General features: G+C 39.3%; 1 protein-coding gene across 1 annotated transcript in view; it reads right to left on the bottom strand.

Moving 5' to 3' along the window:
- LOC150087180 (nose resistant to fluoxetine protein 6-like) overlaps positions 1-19,196 on the bottom strand; it is a 64,483-nt gene extending 45,287 nt beyond the window's left edge. The window contains exons 1-4 of the mRNA XM_090371868.1: positions 19,088-19,196; positions 9,748-9,844; positions 8,500-8,585; positions 528-698 (exon numbers count right to left, since the gene is read on the bottom strand). Coding sequence (XP_090227994.1) covers positions 528-698; positions 8,500-8,585; positions 9,748-9,844; positions 19,088-19,190 — 457 coding nt within the window. The 5' untranslated portion in view covers positions 19,191-19,196. The remainder of the gene's footprint in view (positions 1-527; positions 699-8,499; positions 8,586-9,747; positions 9,845-19,087) is intronic.
- Between the last annotated feature and the right edge of the window lie 316 nt (positions 19,197-19,512).

Below are 19,512 nucleotides of genomic sequence, written 5' to 3'. Positions count from 1 at the left end.
CGATCATATAGGGGAACCTGCCGCATTTTCCAAGCATCTTTAATTAGAAATAATGATGGCTTAGCTGTTGCTTGAGCTGACCTTAAGGTTTCAGAAAGTAGGATGCTCTTTGTTACTTATATCTTTCTGAGCATACTGATTTAGAATTGCCACATTCCATCTGATACGTCCACATATTTCGAGAGCTTTGGATTGGTAGGAAGGAATGCTTATGCTTTCATTTTTACTCCTGTAACTCCGGAATTTGGTTTTCTTAAAGATTACCGGCGCGCGAAGTGAAGATAGGTGAAGTACCAGTAGTGAGAGAGAGATAAGGAGAAAGTAGTAAGAAAATTGAGTACTTATATAAAAAAAGAAAGGTGTCTTCCTTTTCTTTCTTTTCTCTTAGTATGCCATTTCCTTTACTTAGAAGATTAATGCTATCTTTGATCAAGTGGTTGGTTTATGAGAGAGAGAGAGAGAGATAACACTCTTGGAAAATAAATAGATATCTAAGAAATTATTTATATATATTGAGATATACTTACGGAGTACCATATAATCCATTATAAGGTATGTGTGGCTAAGTATAACCCACGCTATGGAGAGAAAGCGGATACCATGGAGACATGCCAATCTTTCCGACTGAACCTTGGTGTTAAAGATTTGGCTCGTGTTTGCCACCAATGAAAAGCACATCAAAATACGAACTCCAAGATCTGGAATAATTTAAATGATCGAATTAAAATCATTGAATAATAATTAAAAATTATTAAAGTTTATTATTTGAGAGAGAGAGAAAGAAATATGAAGTAGTTGCCTATTTTATTCCACAAATAACTATAGCTGTTGAAGTTTTGGAAAGATTATTATTGAATTAATTTATTTCTTCTACAATTCACCTTTGTGCAATTAACTGAAAGCAATAGACGTATGAATAAGTACATTATAGGGTTTACCTGCTAATATGGAAGAATATAAAATCCGTCTGGACTTTATCAACCCTTAGGAACATCCTTTTTACTTTCGAGCATCTTTTAATAAAAGTTGTCTGTGTCAGTGGTGGAGAAAAAGCGAGAGACAACTGAGCATAATCTTGTTGGACTCAGTTAGATTGCCCCAGGGCGTTACTGTGATTTTAGGGTTGGTCCCAGATGTGGGAGTAATAAATGGTAGGGCGAATTTAAGGTTTGCGCAGAGTCAGCAACTATTCTGGCGATAAAGAGAGCCAAGGTTTTTTAAAGACCACAAGTAATATTTTATTCGTGGTCTTTAAAAAATGAATTTATATTAACATCAGTGCAATCGAATATGAACGCAACAGGAAGAGACACCCATGCGAGAAATAACAGAAGACTGACTTTTAGAAACATTGAAGTTAACTAAGGTTTCTTTGTCTCATTAAAAAACTTACCTGAGATCCGCGTTTACGTAAATTGCCAGGGGATATTCGAGTAAACATTCCAGAAATTCAGTCTGAGAATAACCTTGATAAATCCAGAGCAATGTTATTCTGAAACCAGAAGGTGTTATTTATAGTATTATCATACTATATAAATGTTGCGATGATAATACTATATAAACACCGATGAGACAAACTATTATGACCAGCGAGTCGTTATGCAAATCGAAGCAACTGCGGGTGAACTACGACGCGTGCGCGGGTCGGGACACGGTATAAAAAACACCTGATACAGAGCTCCGTTAATCAGTGTTACTCTTGTTCTTCAGATGGCAGAGGCAGAGGACTTAAGCGAGTTTAAGAAAGACCAAATTGTAATGGCCAGACGACTGGCTCAGAGCGTATCCGAAACGCCACTGCTGGTGGGATGCTCACGGTCAGCCGCGGTTAAAACCTACCGAAAGTGGTCCGAGGAGGGAAAACCCACGAATCGCCGGCGAGGTGTTGAACGACTACGGCTCATTGTTGCTTGAGGTGAGCGAAGGCTCTCTCGGATGGTACATGGCAATAGAAGGGCAACTGTGGCGCAACTCGACGGTAATCGGAATGCTGGTGATGGGAGTAATGTGTCACAACACAGAGTACATCGAACCCTGCTGAAAATATGGCTGCATAACCGCAGGCCGCTCCGAGTGCCCATGCTAAACACGGTTCACCGGCAACAGCGCCTACAACGGGGACCGATCATCGAAACTGGATCTTGAGTGATTGGAAGAAGGTTGTCTGGTCCGATGAATCACGGTTCCAGTTGCACCATGTGGATGTCCGTGTAGGTGTGCGTCGTTTACCTGGGGAAGTGTTGGCGCCTGGATGCACCATGGGACGAACACAAGCCGGTGGTGGCGGTGTCATGATTTGAGCGACGTTCTGCTGGGATACTCTGGGTCCAGTAATCCATGTGCCGGGCACTCCAATGTTTACCACCTCCCTAAACGTCATTGATGACCAGGTAAACCAGGATTGTTCGACACTGGTTTGCAGAATATGAGGAAGAATACCAGGTATTGCCCTGGCCTCCAAATTCTCGAGACACCAAACTCCTCGAGCATCTGTGGTTTGTGTTGGAACAGCAACTCCGATCTGCGGCGTTTCAACCAGGGACCTTACAGGAGTTAAAGGATCTGCTGGTTACGTGTTGGTATCAGATACCACAAGACACATTTAGAAATCTTGTAGCATCCTTGCCTCGCCGGGTACGCTGTTTTGGCTGCACGTGGAGGACTAACATCATATTAGGTTGGTGGTCATAATGTTTTGGCTCATCGGTGTAGTTTGAGTATATACTATATACTCACACCATATATAGTATTACCATCGGCAACATTATGAATCAGATTTTCGGTCACAAGAAGAATGCTTTAATATATAATAAGCAAATAGTATTTTCATTATATTTTTTTATTTATTGAACTAATATTATTATATTATTTCTCTCTGATGGGGATCTACTCCGTGACGGGTACTGGTGCCAAGGGCACAGGGTGGTTATTATGTGTGCTGTTACTGTTTGTCTAACACCTCTCTGACTATCTTACAGGTGTTCAAGATTGCAACTTTCTGGAGTTCCTTGTAGGTGTTCGCTGGGAGACCTATTGCTGCTAGGCTGTTATGTAGGGTCTTTGGAACCATACCAGTGGTTGATACGATGATCACGATGGTTGTTACTTGTTGCGTACTTGTAGTTCTAATGTTTGTTCCGGCAATCAACTACCCGCTGCCTAAAGGCAAATTTCCGCACAATCTATTCTACAACTCTCTTTCCTCCATTTTTGTTTATGCCCCCTCAGACTGGTAATTTGAGCAAGAGGAAGAATCCCATCAGCATTAAGCGTGGTCAATCCATTCAACGCATTATATACCTCAATCAGAGCACCTCGCAGGAGCCTAGTCTCCAGATGCCGCAACTTTCAGAACTTAAGAACAACTCGTTATTATATACAGAAGGTACATTGCTGTATACAAATCCAATCACGGCTACAAGTCGTGAAGGAAGTCGTATACAGCAATGTGCAACATAAAAGAAATTATACAACATAATAAACACAAAAAAAAAAAAAACATTATGACTCATGAAAGGTTTGAACACTGGGCTGATAGATCCATGGCAGTGATGAATAGGTCTCTGGGAGCAGGTTCAAAATTCCTATGACGAGATTGTGTGCTTGGATATCTTCCACATATCCGATTTTTTTTTCCCACACCAAACCAGGATTCGAGTTCTTAGTAAGTATGGAAGCAAACACGATCCAAGAATTTTTCTTCGTTTTTTTTCTGAATTCTCCTCGCTTCAGTTTTGGCTTTTTTATATGCAATCAAATTGAGGGTAGTTGGATATTTTCGGAATCTATTCCATGCACGATTTTGTTTTGTTTTTGCTGTTGCACATTCTGCATTCCACCAAGAGTTGTACTGTGCCTGCCTTGCCTTACTTATTTGAGGAATTGTAAATTTGGAAGCTTCTAGCAGTTCATTGTTGATATATAAGACATCATCATCTATTGGCAGGGTTCTATTGATGGCTTATCCAGTTTGATTAATTGCGTATATTAGCTTTTTTAGAATTCCATACTGTTCTAATTTCTACTGTAAGAGTCGATTGGGTCTGTATGGAACATACTATCGGAAAATGATCACTGTTGTAAGGATCATTTAACAGGAACTATTCTATACTGGGATAAATCGATGGAGAACATACTGTTAAGTCTATTGCAGAAGTGATACTTGTAGCCAAACTGATATAAGTGTGAGATCCGGTATTCAGTAAATTCAGTTGTTGATCATCTAGGAAAGTTTCGATTAAGTTACCTCTGCTGTCCGTGTGAGAAGGTCCCCTCAAATGATGATAGGCATTCATATCTCCCATAATGCAATAGGGAGGTTGTAGTAAGACCGTTTAATTCCGATCTGGAGAGAGGAATATTTGGTGGAAGATAAAGCGATGGGATTGTGATAGAAATTCCGATGGATATTCTCACTGCTACTGCTTTTAAGTTGGTTTCTAATGTTATTTGCTTTGCTGGTATATGAGTATGCACCAAGATTACCACTCCTCCTTTGGCAGTTCTGTTATCATTTCTGTCTCTCCGGAAGAGCGTATAGTTTTGAAATGTGGGTGAAGATTGAGATGTTAGATGAGTATCCAGAAGGTAAATGCAGGCCGGTTTATACTGCTGAATGATATCTTTTATTTTATCCAATTTTCCACATAAACCACGGCAGTTCCACTGTATAATAATATGTTGCATTATTTAGGTCTCGGGACGATTTGTTGAATCTGACTACGCTTTTGAGTTTTTTCGTTTATCATATTTGGGTCTGTCTTTCTTCGGAAAAATTAGGACGAGGTGTATCAATATATTCTGCAGGGTGTAGTTCTAGTACGTTCTCTCTCTGTTCATCTGTATCCATTTCATCTATGTTTGTTTGTTTCTGTTCACACAGTTTACTAGATGCTGTTTGCTTTGTTTTTAAAGATGTTACATCTGATTTCTGCTTTCCAGGCACGGAAGTATCTTGCTCTTTAGCACTGGATGTTTCTTGTGAAGCTGTTTTTGTCATCAATATTACTTTACTCCAGTCTATAATTTGATTTAGAGGTATTACTACCACCGTTTGAGTGGCTATAGTTTGCTGTCGTTTCACTGCTGAAGCATAGGAACATGAAGGTTTGGTTGCAAGTATCTGTTTTCTTGCTTCCGGATAAGACACTTTATTTTCTACTTTGCATTTTTGAATTTATTTTACCAATATCCAACATTTAGCATGTCTTCGAAAAAGCAGGGTGATTTCCGTGACAGTTTGGACAGAGTGGTTTAGAGGAGGTGCAGTTTGCTTGATTGTGTTCTTTCGATCCAAAGAGTGGACAGATGGGATCACTGCGACATGTCGCCTGAGAGTGTCCGTATCGCTGACAATTGTAACACCTTATTGGATTCGGTATATGTATATGGTCGGATTTTGCAATTTAAATATCCTGCTTTAACTGAGTGGGGAAGAGAAGGATTGTTAAAGGTTAGAATAACTGATCGGGTTGGAGTGAGAATTCCGTCTTTCTTCATCATTATCCTCCTAACATGTATCACTTGTTGTAATGTTAGTTCGCCCAGTAATTCTTCTCTCTGAAACAGTCAAAAGGTCCCATTCGGTAATAACACCTTTCGATGTATTCAGGGAATTATGTAGGGTAATTTCAACTGGCAGTCCTGCAAAAGTTTTTGTATTTAGCAATTTCTCAGATTGATGACTTAGTGAGGTTTCTACTAAGAGATCACCTGATTGTGATCGTTTTATCATTTTTGGTGATCCAACCATGGACTCTATAGTATTCTGAACTAAGAAAGCGGATAATTTCCCAACGGATTGTGTTAATAACGAATGTATCGCCAAAAAGAAAGGAACAGTAGGCTGAGAGCTGTTGATTTTCATTCCCTTAGTCTGAGACATGTTCAGCTGTAAGTCATCAGATTTATTGGAGTTAATTTTCTCCAATCTTGTGTGGTTTTTTGGTCCATTTTAAACTCCTTTTAGTCCTGGGTGGTGTCTTTTCACCCAGGTCCAGCTCCGCCTCAGGCAGGCAGGAGTAGTGCCATCAAGTGAGTAAAATAGAAGGTTAGTGCACAGAAAAATTAAGAAAGGTTACTTTCCTTTCTGAAACTTCTTCCTTATGCTTTAAGAAAGAGAACTCTTATTATATATCTGAATAACGGAAGGAAAAAAAAGGTGAACTTAAAGGGAAAACTTATCTCTTATATAATCGCAGGGAAGTTCGCTTGGCCTCAAGATTCGCTTGGCACCCGGGGCTCCACATCGTAGTATCCAATAAAGTTGGTCAGACAAGACTTCCCCTTAACAAATCCATTCTGTGTCTGAATTATTACTGCAGTCTTGTCTATATGATCCTGCAATGCTTCTTTAACCCTTGACTCCATTATTTTCCCCGGAACTATTTTCTTTGCATCCTTTTCCAAAGATTTCTCATAATCTGTTTTAGGTTGCCTAACCTCCTTTGCGACTTGATTACAGACTACCTTATATGTACCATAGGTACATATAAGGTATATCTGTTGCCTGATAATTTATATGTATTGCATACATTTTTCTTCTCTGCCACATGTCTCATTAGTTAGTCTGACATCCATTCGGGCCTAAAGCTAGAACAGTATTTGTTAGTTGGCATGAAAAGCCTGGTAGCTTCCAAGATTAATTCGTTGAATGCTTCAGATTTTGAAATTACTGTTGGTAACACCATCAATTGGTCTCACTGTATAGAACTTGAAAAAAAAAAAAAAAACTCTGAGACCCCTGTAGTTACCTTTGCGAAAGCAAAAGCCCTTCCCTTTATCCCTGATGGTAGTTAAATCATTGTGTAAATCCCACAACAGTACATTTGATATCGATGTGGTCACTGCCACATAGTGAATCCATTATTTGTAAATTCTTAATGCATGAATAATCACTTCTGATAATCATACCAAGAGTATTACTTCGTCTGGTTGCCTCTCCAATGCTGCTATAGAAAACAATTGTCCAATAAATCCACAAAAGCCTTGCTAGTGTGCGAGTGACCAAGCCATAAGTTCCAGTCAATATCCGGGAAGCTAAAATCCCCCATTATAAGATATTCTGATTTACTGGCCTATTCTATTACTCTGCATAATTATTCATTGTACTCATCACAATAATTATGCCTATAACAAACTCCTACCTTCCTTTTTGCTTTCTCAATGCTTATGTCACACCAAACTGACTCAATATTGCAATGTCCATCTATGTCAATTGGATGCATTTCCTTAGATTTTGTGTTTTCCAACTAACAGCAATACCCTCCTGCCTTCCTTTGTGTACACATTCTACTCCCCAAATTCCAATTCTTCATTCCTTATATCTGTGTGACACCACGTCTCTGATATCCCAACAATATCCGCCTTTGATGTCTTGACCAGAGCTTCAAATTCATCAAATTTATTTACTATACTCCTAGCATTGGTGTGCATGCAAGTATACATTCACCTGTTCTTACTCTTAGTTATTCTAACACAGCCCATGTATTTAATTGTTTCATGACTCCCAGCAGTTACCAAAATCCCCAGCAACTTCCAGGTCGCTGCTCATTACAATAGAAGCAGTGCAGGAACTTTTCCTTAATAATTCACCTAACTCGTACCTGTACTTCTTAATCCTCAGATCTCCTACTGTTAATGTCTTTAGTGCCAGTTTGTACAATAATATCAACTTTTCCTTAAAAGATGATATCTGCACTACATCGTCATCTATGTTTGACCCTGACATACTAGACATACCCTCGAATAGGGTCAGGGTTTATCATCTAGACATATCCTTCTTGCACAACATATTTCTCGTTTCCTTGACAATGGTCACCCATAGTAAGTCAGCGCATTCTGCCTTGGTAATTGCCGCTGTGTCATCAGATACACAAGTGTGAGCTCTGGCTTTGAGGGCTTGATGGGTCCTCCACTTGAATTTCTTCTAGTGCATCTATCTACTCTTCAAACTCTCATAAATGCCAATCAAAACGCTGAGCTGGCACTTAATCTCTTCATACTCGCTCCACCGGACACACACAAAGACATCCCTCCTGGCTGTATATTGTCCTGTTCTGGGAACTTTGGCAAGCATTATACAAGTCGTACATTTCATTAGGCTGTGATTCGTAGGAGAATCGCTCCCCTATCTTCTTCTCCGAGTCACAACATTCCTGCTACTTTGTGCACGTTGCTTTGCTGCTGTAGTCTAGGGCATGATTTCCGTTTAAATTCGATTTAATCAATCAACGATGAAAATTAATAAAATTATCCTGTTAATTTAAAATACTACACTACGGTAATAGATTTCTAAATGCAGTGATACGTATTACGCTATTACGGTATACCCTGAGCTATAAATTTCAAGATATACGCTACGCTATACTGTAACGATTGCAGTTTTAAATTAACTATATCCTTACTAAAAAGTAAAAATTCTTAGCTAAAAACAAAACAAAAAAAAAGTATCCCTAAACGTGATTAGAAAGTGATCAATCATTAGATCAGACAACTTACTATTGGACTTTATTTTCCTTTTCTCCTGCCAAACGTCTAATAATGTCCCTAAGACGAGTAGCAAACCCAGAAAACTGAAGACAGTCCTGAAATAACAGTATTCAAACGGTATTATTATTACTTCTTCTGTTCATTCTCCAAAAGTGCTCGGCCATTTTGAATACAGCAAAGCAGTTTAGGAAGAATGATGACATGCTTAATTCCAAAATTTTAGGCAAAACAGACATTGTAACAAGAAAAAAATTAAAGGGCCTAGCTCATTCTCACGAGTACAAGCATCGCGATGCATAAATATGTCGTGTGAACATATAAACAGTTTCCACAACTGGATTATTCTGCGCCTTTTGTTGATTACTCCGTGTTTGATGGCGCAGTTGAAACTACGGGCATTAATGCGCCAAGTCAAGATGCACATGAAAAACTATATTTGTTAAACAGATTACCACCTCAAGAGAAAGAAATATATATCAGAAACATAAAAAGGATAAATTTAATTAAGCGTGCATAAATTAACAGACTATAAAAAGGAAATAACGTCAGATATGTCGTCTGTGTCATTTAAAATGTGAGTGTGAGCGGTTCGTCAAGATCATGTTGTTGTTAGGTCAGACATGAGAGTTGAAGTAACTAAAATGATGCATTATACTAACTTGTTCGTAAAGTTATATATATATACACGAAGAAATATGTCTTCCTTTTCTATTTAGAAATCAAAATTTTTCACTTAAAGAGCAAAATAAAATATCTGTGTAAATTAGAAAAAGAATACTCTCGGTAATATCAGCTAATGTTTGAGAGAAGGATACCGTTGGAAATCAATGAGTTTTTTATGGATTTTAAAAGTATTCTGAATTGGAAAAAAATGATTCAAGCATCCTTGATTGACTCAAAGGAAACTGGACAGAAATCAGGAATTATATAATTGGTAAAATAAGAAAAATTGGGAGGCATTGGAGAAATTGTAATAAAACACTTTATGGCAAATATTCTGCCCCCATCAAAATGCTGTCAGCATGAAAATCTAAATGTCATGGAGTGCGTTAAAAATATGCCACCTCATGCCTTTGATCCATTTTCCAACAGCGAAAATAAATAAAATCTCAACAATGTTAATGTTAAATAAATAATCAAACTAAAACGTTTTGAGCTGCAGCCTGAGTAATCAAAGAAAAAAAAAAAAGAAAAAACAGCGAGAAACTTCTCATTTTATAAGTTAATTAAATAAAAATGTTCTTGGAGTATACTCACATGACAGATAGCTGTAACGCAGTGAAGGCAATTTCCTTCTTCACATCACAAAATGCAACCTCTGCAGATAGTTTTGGTATTCCAGTATTTTTTATAACTGAAAGAGTTTACATGATTTTAAGCATCAAAATATCACGCGCCATTCGAGGATTTGGCAATATTTTTCTAATAAAGCATTTCATATTTCAGCGCAGAAGATGATACCTTGTAAAGTATAAATTTTCAAAATAAATTACTAATAAATATCTCAACAATTACCTTCATAAAATATTAAAAATATTCAGTATTTTCATGTAGTCTTAGTTTATCATTTTTATGCTAAATAAATATTAATAACTATTTCATTTATAATTAGTGTTCTTATAGCGATATTAAAATTCAGAAGAAACACAAAATACAAGGGAAATTGGCATATTCTTTTTGGCTTGTTTCTCTGATTAACAAACGGATATATCTTAAATATTGTACGGGTAGTTTCCGTTTCTCTTTCAGTTAGATTGGTTTGCATAGATTTTGATTGTTTTCTAAGATAAACAGGCTATGCGTAATACTTCCTTCTTGACTGGCAGGCAGAGGTGAGCCCAGACGTTTAATTTTGATGAAGTTTAATTTTCTATAGAAAATCAGACCAAGGAGAAGAATGTTGTTCACAACTGGGATAGAATGCTTTGTTAAGTTTAGCTCTGGATATGGATGCATCTTCCATTTGTTACAAAAGTGAACTGCTTTAGATTTAAGACAAGATAGTCGATACCCATCTGCGCCGTCCATAGCTGAATATTATTTGGAGCTCCCGATCAATTAAGGCCATGTTCTGTGAACTGCAAGAAACAGTCAGATCGCCCGCATACAGGTATGAATTAACACTGTTCGGAATACTTTTAGTCATGTGATCTATTCTTATTGCGAATTAGGTGGCACCAAGAACAGAGCCCTGTATATGTTTGGAAGAGGACTTGTTAGTATCGAAATTGAAAAGATTGATACCAACAAGTAAGGATCGAACGTAAAAAGATCGAGGCTGACTCAAGTTCTTTATGAAATATGGTAAGTGGCCCCTCAGGTCAAGGGGAATCTCGATCTCTCAGGATACCAAAACGCCACGTGGTGTCAAATGCTTTTTGAATGTCAAGGCATACCATGACGAGATGCTCATTTCTGATGAAAGAATTCCTGATGTTTGTTTCCGCTTTGACCATGAGATCCAAGGCTGATCTATTCTTTCTGAAACCAAATTTATTATCAGAAATTAGATTTTTAGAGTCAAGAAACCAAGTGAGTCGACAGTGAATTATTTTTTCTAGAGTTTTATTTAAGCAGCTGGCGAGAGAAATGGGTCTATAAGTTTTCAGGAATAGAATGATCTTTCCCTGGTTTGGGAATTGCCAGTATAGAGGAGTGATGCCAGGAACTGGGAAAAGAATGTTCAAGGAAGATGCGATTGCAAAAAGCTCAGCAATGAAGAGACTGATTTACTATCTATGTGTTGGAGCATAATGTAATATACTTTGAGGTTATGGAATGATGGATCATACGCTGTCGAGGCAGACAACTGTGAGAATCCAGTTAATAGGGCATTCGGAATCTCTGCAGGAGTAGAAAGCTCATGGCCGTTGCAGTTCAGAAGTGAGGAGGATAATGGACGAAATCTGACAGTTAACTGTTTTATTTTTCTCCAAATTATTCTTGTATCAGTATTTTTAATTTTATTTATTGAGCTAGCAGATCGAATCCAAGAATCTATTTTAGCTTTTTTCCTAATTTCATGGGCCTTGGCTCTAAGACTTTTGCAGTTGTTTATGAGATTAGCGGTGTTAGGATGTTTACGAAACAAATTGCACGCTCGTTTTTTTTCTTTCTTTTTTTTCACCCTTACACTCTTCTGTTCCACCAATAATTAATGGTTCTATGGATCGTTAACTGGGATTGTGGAATCGCAGTAGATGCAGCTTCCCGTATTTGCTTTGTAATGTGATCATTAACCGTGTTGATATGACCGATTTCTGCTGTAGAAAATTTTTTATTTTATATGGTTTTCTGGAATTCAAATATCATGGAATGTGATGTTTGAATTTTACATTTTATGGGGAAGTGATCCATGATACTAGGTAAGAGAGATGGAGAGCAGATAGAGAGATCTATTGCCGAGATTGTTCCTGTAGAGAGATAGATCTACGTTGGAGAGCCAGTATTCTTCATGTATTTCTTCATGCATTAAGAATCTGCTGATAAATGAACCACTAGGTGGCAGTGATCACAGTGTGCTGAAGTGGGATTTACTCAAAGAGGTAACTACCATTAGGGGTAAAGGGAAGGGTTATTGCTTCCGTAAAGGCGACTACGATGGACTGAGACAGTATTTAAATTCTATACAGTGGGACCAACTGATGATGTTACCAACAGCAAATTCAAAATGGGAAGCATTCAAAGAACTCATCTTGGAAGCTACTAAGCTTTACATACCAACTAAGAAATATTGTTCAAGGTTTAGGCCAAAATGGATGTCAGATGAACTGATGAGGCATATGGCAGAGAAGAAAAATGCATGGGATACATACAAATTAACACATGACACAGAAGCCTATGATAGATACAAGTTGATCTGTAACCAAGTTACAAAGGAGGTTAGGCAGGCGAAGGCAGATTACGAGAAATCCTTGGCAAGGGATGCAAAGAAAAACAGCAAAGAGTTCTTTACTTATGTAAACTCTAGAAGGAAGGGGATGAATCAGATTGGTCCACTTGATATTGATGGGTCAACTGTTGATGATCCTGCTCAGGTAGCTAACAAACTAAATGAATATTTTGCATCGACATTCACACATGAGGAGTTATTCAGCAAGGGGAATGCCAGAGGTGTATTCAACTCTAGCAGTAAGCTACAGAATCTTGAAATAACTGGGAATAAAGTGGAGGAGAAACTGTTGAAGATAAACACAAGAAAGGCACCCGGGGTGGATGGGATCTATCCAGTTATATTAAAGGAGGCAGCAAAGGAAGTAAGCAAACCCTTAGCCATAATTATGAGAGCTTCCTTGGACTCAGGGGAGGTACCCATAGACTGGAAATGTGCAAATGTGACCCCAATTCACAAAGGAGGATCAAAGGCTGACACAAGTAATTATAGACCTGTGAGCTTAACTTCTGATCCAGGAAAATTAACGGAGGCACTGGTTAAAGAAGCACTGCAGGATCATTTAGACAAGACTTCAGTTATATCTCAGACACAGCATGGTTTTGTTAAGGGGACGTCTTGCCTGACCAACTTGATTGGATACTATGATGCAGTCACAAAAGAACTGGATGCAGGGGAATAACTTTGATATTATATACTTGGATCTTAGAAAGGCTTTTGATACTGTTGCACATGGAAGACTGCTACACAAATTGGAGCAGTGTGACATTGGAGGCAAATTGCTGCTATGGATAAAGGGGTGGTTGAGGGGAAGAAGACAGAGAGTGGTAATCAATGGACACTGCTCATCGTGGGCTGATGTTATTAGTGGAGTCCCTCAGGGCTCAGTGTTGGGTCCATTATTGTTTTCTGTATTTATAAATGATATTGATGATGGTATATCAAGCTTAATGTCCAAGTTTGCAGACGATACAAAGGTTGGCAGGGTTGTCAAGGACACTACTGACACTATGCTGCTGCAGCAGGATCTGGATAGGTTGAGCAGATGGGCTGAGAGGTGGCAAATGAAGTTTAACATTGACAAATGTAAAGTACTACACATGGGAAACAGCAACCCCAGAGCAACGTATCAACTCTGTGGTACTACACTGACAGTGGTAGAGAATGAAAGGGACTTGGGGGTGGTTGTGCAGGCAGATATGAAGTTCTCTGAGCAGTGCAGACGGGCTGCAAGAGTAGCTCATGGAGTATTGTCAATGATATACAGGAATTTTTCCAGCAGGGATAAGGAGGTGATTATTCCATTGTATAAGGCGATGGTCAGGCCACACCTAGAGTACTGTATACAGGTCTGGAGGCCTCATTTCAAGAAGGACGTAGAGCTGCTGGAACGAGTACAGAGAAGGGCAACAAGATTAGTGAATGGAACAAAGGGGTGCTCTTACGAAGAAAGGCTTAAGTTTTGCAAATTACAGTGTCTGGAGACTAGGCACCAGCGAGGTGATCTGATAGAGGTGTATAAAGCCTTAAATGGTTTAAGCATGCTCAATGCTGATGGGATTCTTCCTCTAGCTCAGAAAAATCACCTGAGAGGGCATAAATTCAAATTGAGGAAAGACAGATGCAGGATAGACGTGCGGAAATTTGCCTTTAGCCAGCGGGTGGTTGGTTGGTGGAACAGACTTCCATCCCTTGTGGTGGAGGTTGATAGCCTAAATAAGTTTAAAGCTCAGCTGGACAGGTATTTTGAACGAACAGAGGGGTGAAGTGGAAGTGGGTTTTTTTTTTTTTGGCTGATGCTGCATAAGCTTGCTTTCTTGCATCAAATGCCTCTACTAATGCTAATGCTAATGCTATTCAGTATAGTTAGGTTCTGTCTGTTTGTCAACGAGCATATTAATGAGCTGTCCTCGACCATCTGCATTGGGAGAACCTCCACAATGGATGGTGTCCTTTGAAGTTGCTCATGAAACAGATAGGGGTTGGCAACTGCAGGATAAGATCTTCAATTCATGAATGGTATAGGGTTGACTGGGTGGTAGGTAGATAGAGAGAGGTGTCACAGTAATACATTCGATGGAGGTTTATAATGGAATGTGTCTGCCGGGCACTTGTGATATCTCGGGGTATGGCTACCCCTCCTTGAGTATTACTTGTGTCAGATCTGTCTTTCCTAAAAGGGTGTAAGATGTCACTCTTACAAATATGGAGTTTTAGAGGTTATGGGAAAATTTGTAATTTGGGAATAATTTAATCTTTGATATGCAAAGGAAATTTTGACATTTAAGAGAAGCATTCATGGGAAGAATACTAAATTTAGAAAATAAGTGAATATAGATGTGCAAATTGAATAACAGTCAAATGGAAGAGAAAAGTAACATATACATGTTGATTCGTGGGAAAAGGGGGTAAAAGGTGAGTAAACAAAAACAGCCGCCCAATGCTAGGGAAGGAGTGGTCATTAGTGAACGAGCTGAAAGGGGTTACTGGAAAAAGAACAATGGGTCGTTGAAATGCAGGTGATTAAGAAACGTCTGATCTATGCATCATCTGGACATAAGTCCCGATGGGTTAACGTTTGGGTCGAAAAAGACGAGGTCACTGTGGCGGCTTTTTGGTAAGTTGTCAACATTTTCGCAAATGGGAAAAGACGAAAATGGCTATCGTGTGAGACAACGGATGGCAGACATGAAAGGATTGTGTTATCCTGAGAACTAAACAAGAAAATGACTTGGTTTGCACAGGGGACATATAGTTATGGTAAGTTTTTTTAACGAATAGAAAAGAGGGAACGATTAGGTGAATTCCTGGGATTGGTAGAGAGTCCTGGGGAAGGAGGGTCAAACGAAGGATAAAAAGTTGTGGTAGTCAGTGTGAGAGAGAGAAGCGGTGAGAGTAAGAGGAAGTGCGGCAAAAAAAAGAGTGATTGTGGAGACGGGGTGAAGAAAAAGTAGTCGGGCAGTGCAAAAATGTAGGGAGTGCAAAAAGGGCCCTAGACAGAAAGGGGAAAATAGTTACAAGTAGAAAAGTAACGGCAAGGCTAAGTATGATAAGCAAAAAGGTTATGAAAGACAGTTAAGCGAAGCAGGAAAGGTAACATCCTCTTGGAGAAAGATGCATCTGAATGATCCATAGTAAAGGAGGAGTTGTGTATTCAAAGCAGGAGAAAGGACGCCAGACCCATGCAGCCAAGTATGTTCCGGAAAATTATCTGAAGCAGATTCAGGAGAAAGCAAATGAAGGAAAGCCTTAGAAGATAGCCTGGAGAGCCTAAGATGGAAGCCTGAAACTATCCTGGAGAAGAAGAGAAAAAGACAGAAGTAGGTGAGCGATATATTTAGTACACTAAGTTAACAAGAACGACTGTTAGTGAAATTGTAGGGTAATTAATGAAATTGGGTAGCCCTAGAAAGTAAAGTGAAAGATAAATTATCGCTGAGGTATATATACTAACAGAATTTATTATGTTACAAAGGGTTAATGTATAATGCAAGGGAAACGAAGGAATGAGTAATAGATAAAAGTGATGTACAAATAGCTAAAGTGTTAGAAGGGTAGTCAAGTTTATAAAGAGGGATTCTGAATATGTTTTAATGATAGATAATTGAGTTATATGAGCAACTCTGAATATAGTGTTTAATTGATGAAGATTTGTTGGTTTATCTGAGTGATTAATAACAAGTAGGGACTTTAGGATACTGAAGATTGGTCCACAAGTATATTGTAACAGGAGAAGGTGAAATAGGTATAGTGAATGTACAAGTTTTGGGAGTTAGCTGGGGAATAAGGAAAGTAGAAGTAATCTCTCTATAGATTCATTTGGGTCGGCATTGTTGTAGGTATCCATGTTTACTGATGTGATATTGTTTATTTTCCTATTTGGAGCTGAATCAGTTTTCAACTTTGTATTATTTGATGGTCTATGTGGTGTAGTTGGTGGAACTGTGACTGGGGTGTTTATGGCTCTGTCTACTACCTTTTGCTCTTTAGGAGTCGGTTTCATCGATGATGACAGAATAGATCCGGCCCAATCTGCAATCGATATGGTTGGGGGCACTGAGCCTTCAATTTGTGCTGCCATTTATTGGTATTTTTGCATCGCTGCTGCACGTGTGTTCGGCATAATTTGCATTTTTGCCTCTTGGTATGTAACTTTTCGTTCTACTACTTTTGGATTTTTTCCCCCATTTCCCAGAGATCACATGATTTGGAGTAGGCTGGATGTCCTCCTTTTAAATTCGGACAGTGCAGTATTTTAGCATCACAGTTTGTTTGCAAATGTTCTTTTGATCAACAATTTGGACAGACTGGATCTTCCCGATAATCCATTTGCGAGTGGTCAAGTTTTTGGTACTTGTAGCATCTTAGAGGATTCGGAATATAATGTCGTACTCAGCAATTAAGATAGCTGGTTTTGATGGTAAGATAAGTGTTCGTGTGTCAGTATGATGTTGAGAATGGGAATAAGATCTCCATCTTTCCTAATCGTGATGCGTTTGGCGTGAATCAATTTTTGATGTATCAGTTCCTAGACCAGTTCACCAGATCACATTGCAATTACACCCTTTGAGGTATATAACGTTCAATGTGGGGTGATTTGTACGGGTAGTCCTCCAAATGACGTTAGATTCATCAGGGTGTCAGAATGTTTAAGACTTGCTGTTTCGACTAATAGCTCTCCAGATCTGAGTCTTCTCACCATTTTTGGAACCAGCCATATTTTCTAAGCATTTTTGTATGAGAAACGGTGATAAAGTGCCCATTGATCTGTCCGAGAGAGAGAGAGAATGTAATATAAGGAGTGATGGGCATTCCTGTTGTTCTGGGTCCTTACTCAGTGTTTTTGACTTTGTTGTGTCATTGCCAGTGTAATGATCAGCATCGCTGACAGTAAAAGGTGACCGCCTAGGTGGCTTAAGCTTATAATAATCATTGTATTCCATTGTTAGCTCCTTTTTGCCCTGGGGAGTGGGGGTTAACTTTACCTCCCAAGTTTCCGGCCCCGCCCGCCACGGGGAGGCAGGAGCAGTGCCGCAAGGAGGCCCAGCGGTTAAAAAAGTTACTCAGTTAGTAAATAAAGAAATATACACTGAGTGATCACTGAATTATGACCACTTACCTGATAATTCGTTGGTCCTCCTTTTGCCCTCAGTACAGCAGCTTCCTCAAATCATTCCTGCACAACAAGTGCCAGATGGCTCGGTGCACTGTTATCTTGTAAGACACCACTGCCATTCGCGAAAAAGTGTAACATAGCTGGGTGTACACAATCAGAAAGCAGTTGATGATAGTGGAGATCACTGATACGTGGCGCCTCCGTAGCCAGGTGGGAACGAGTAACTGTGCGTAGCACACGCTTCTTGATTAGCCCGGGGTTGGAGCCCGTCACCACCAAATACGAAGGATGCGGAACGGTCAGGGAATGACCACGGCATATTCCCGGAGCAATATGGCCTTAGTTGCTAATGCTCCTAAAAACCAAATAATACACACCACTGATACGTTGTTCCATATGCACCAGGGGTACAAATTTCTACCAGCGAAACATGCCCCACACCATACAACCGCCTCCACCAGCCTGCGCTTTTGATACCATGCATGGTGGATGAAGAGCCTCATGTTGTTTACGCCAAATTCGTACATGACCATCCACAATGTGGAGTAAATAACGTGATTCATCCAACCAGCACACCTTCTTCCAGTCTTCTAACGTCCAACTTGCATGCTTTTTGCACCAGTCGAGTCTTTTACGCCGAAGAACCTTGGTTAGGAAAGGATGCTGTAGGGGTCGTCTGCTGGTATAGCCCATGCGTGCGACCCATAGTCATGCCAGATATTGTTTCGGGTTGGTCCATGTTGTATTGGGTAGTCAACTCTTCAACAATGCTGCGCCTGTTCGCCTATACGAGTCGTCGGATCTGGCGCTCATCTCTAACATCAGCCTTTCGTTGACCTTTGCAGTTTGCCGTCGGGTCGTTGTTTGACCATTTTGAAGCCAGTCCCGGTACACTTAACTACGGCGGCTCTCGAACACTCCACCTGTTCAGCCGTTTGGGAAATCGAGGCAACAGCTCGTCAAGCACCCGCAATTTGTCCTTTATCAAAGTCCGATAAATCCTTCCTTTTACCCACCACGCTCGGAATTTTACTACCTACTGAACCACTGACACCTTATCCATGCTACGTAAGTCGACTAACTCCCACTCTAGTACCTCGCGTGGTCAACGGATCGCATTCAATTTTCATAGGGGTGGTCATAATTCAGTGATCACTAAGTGTATGTAATAAAGAAGAACTGTGCATTTCCTTTCTCTGTTTTTTACTTGAGATTTTCCAAGTGTAGTACTAGGTTATAAATTACCTGCTGATAGAGAACGGTATAACTTAAAATGAACTTTTATCTCTGTGAAGGATCGCTATATAATTCGCACTTTGAACGCTTGACCTCGAATTCCCTTGGCACTCGGAGCCTGGAGTCGCTGGTCATTTTAGCTGTGCTGCAGTCACACATTAAGACGTTATTCAAAAGATGCAGTCATTCAACGAGGGAAAAAACATTCATGTGGTATTGCATTAGTAAGTCTGCATTCTGCACTGTTCTGGTCAAAGTAATGTAACTTTCGTTTTATGCTTTTTTTTTTTTTTTTTTTTTTTCGCTTTGTGGCAATTCATTCTTTCTGCACAGTCCATATAATAAAACCTTACCTGCTGAAATTAAGTTATCGACGTCCTCATTCGTACATTTAGAGGGGAAACACACGCCAAACCGGAAATGAAAAGAATAAAAAAGTTGAGCGTATTTGGACATTTCTCCATATACCTGTAATGGAAAGAAAGAAGTACATTTATACCATACTGTTGTAATGATAACAAATCTAGCACAACACAAAATGAACTATGAATAATGGATATTAAGATAGACAACACACTTGTTGTCTATCTTAATATCCATTAAGATAGACAAAAACAGCACCGTAAGATGCTGTTTTTAGTTGAAACATATACTATAGTTCCATAATCTAATCGTGACCGAATTAGAGCATGATACAAATTCAGCAGAAACTGTCTGTCAGCACCCAAGTAGATTGAAGATACTCACGAAGGTTTTTAATTTCTGGAAGTCCGTAGTT

This window comes from Mastigoproctus giganteus, chromosome 4, assembly GCF_048544385.1.
Source record: "Mastigoproctus giganteus isolate SK-2022 chromosome 4, ASM4854438v1, whole genome shotgun sequence".
Lineage (NCBI taxonomy): Eukaryota > Metazoa > Arthropoda > Arachnida > Uropygi > Thelyphonidae > Mastigoproctus > Mastigoproctus giganteus.
This window is presented reverse-complemented; position numbering and strand designations above follow the sequence as displayed.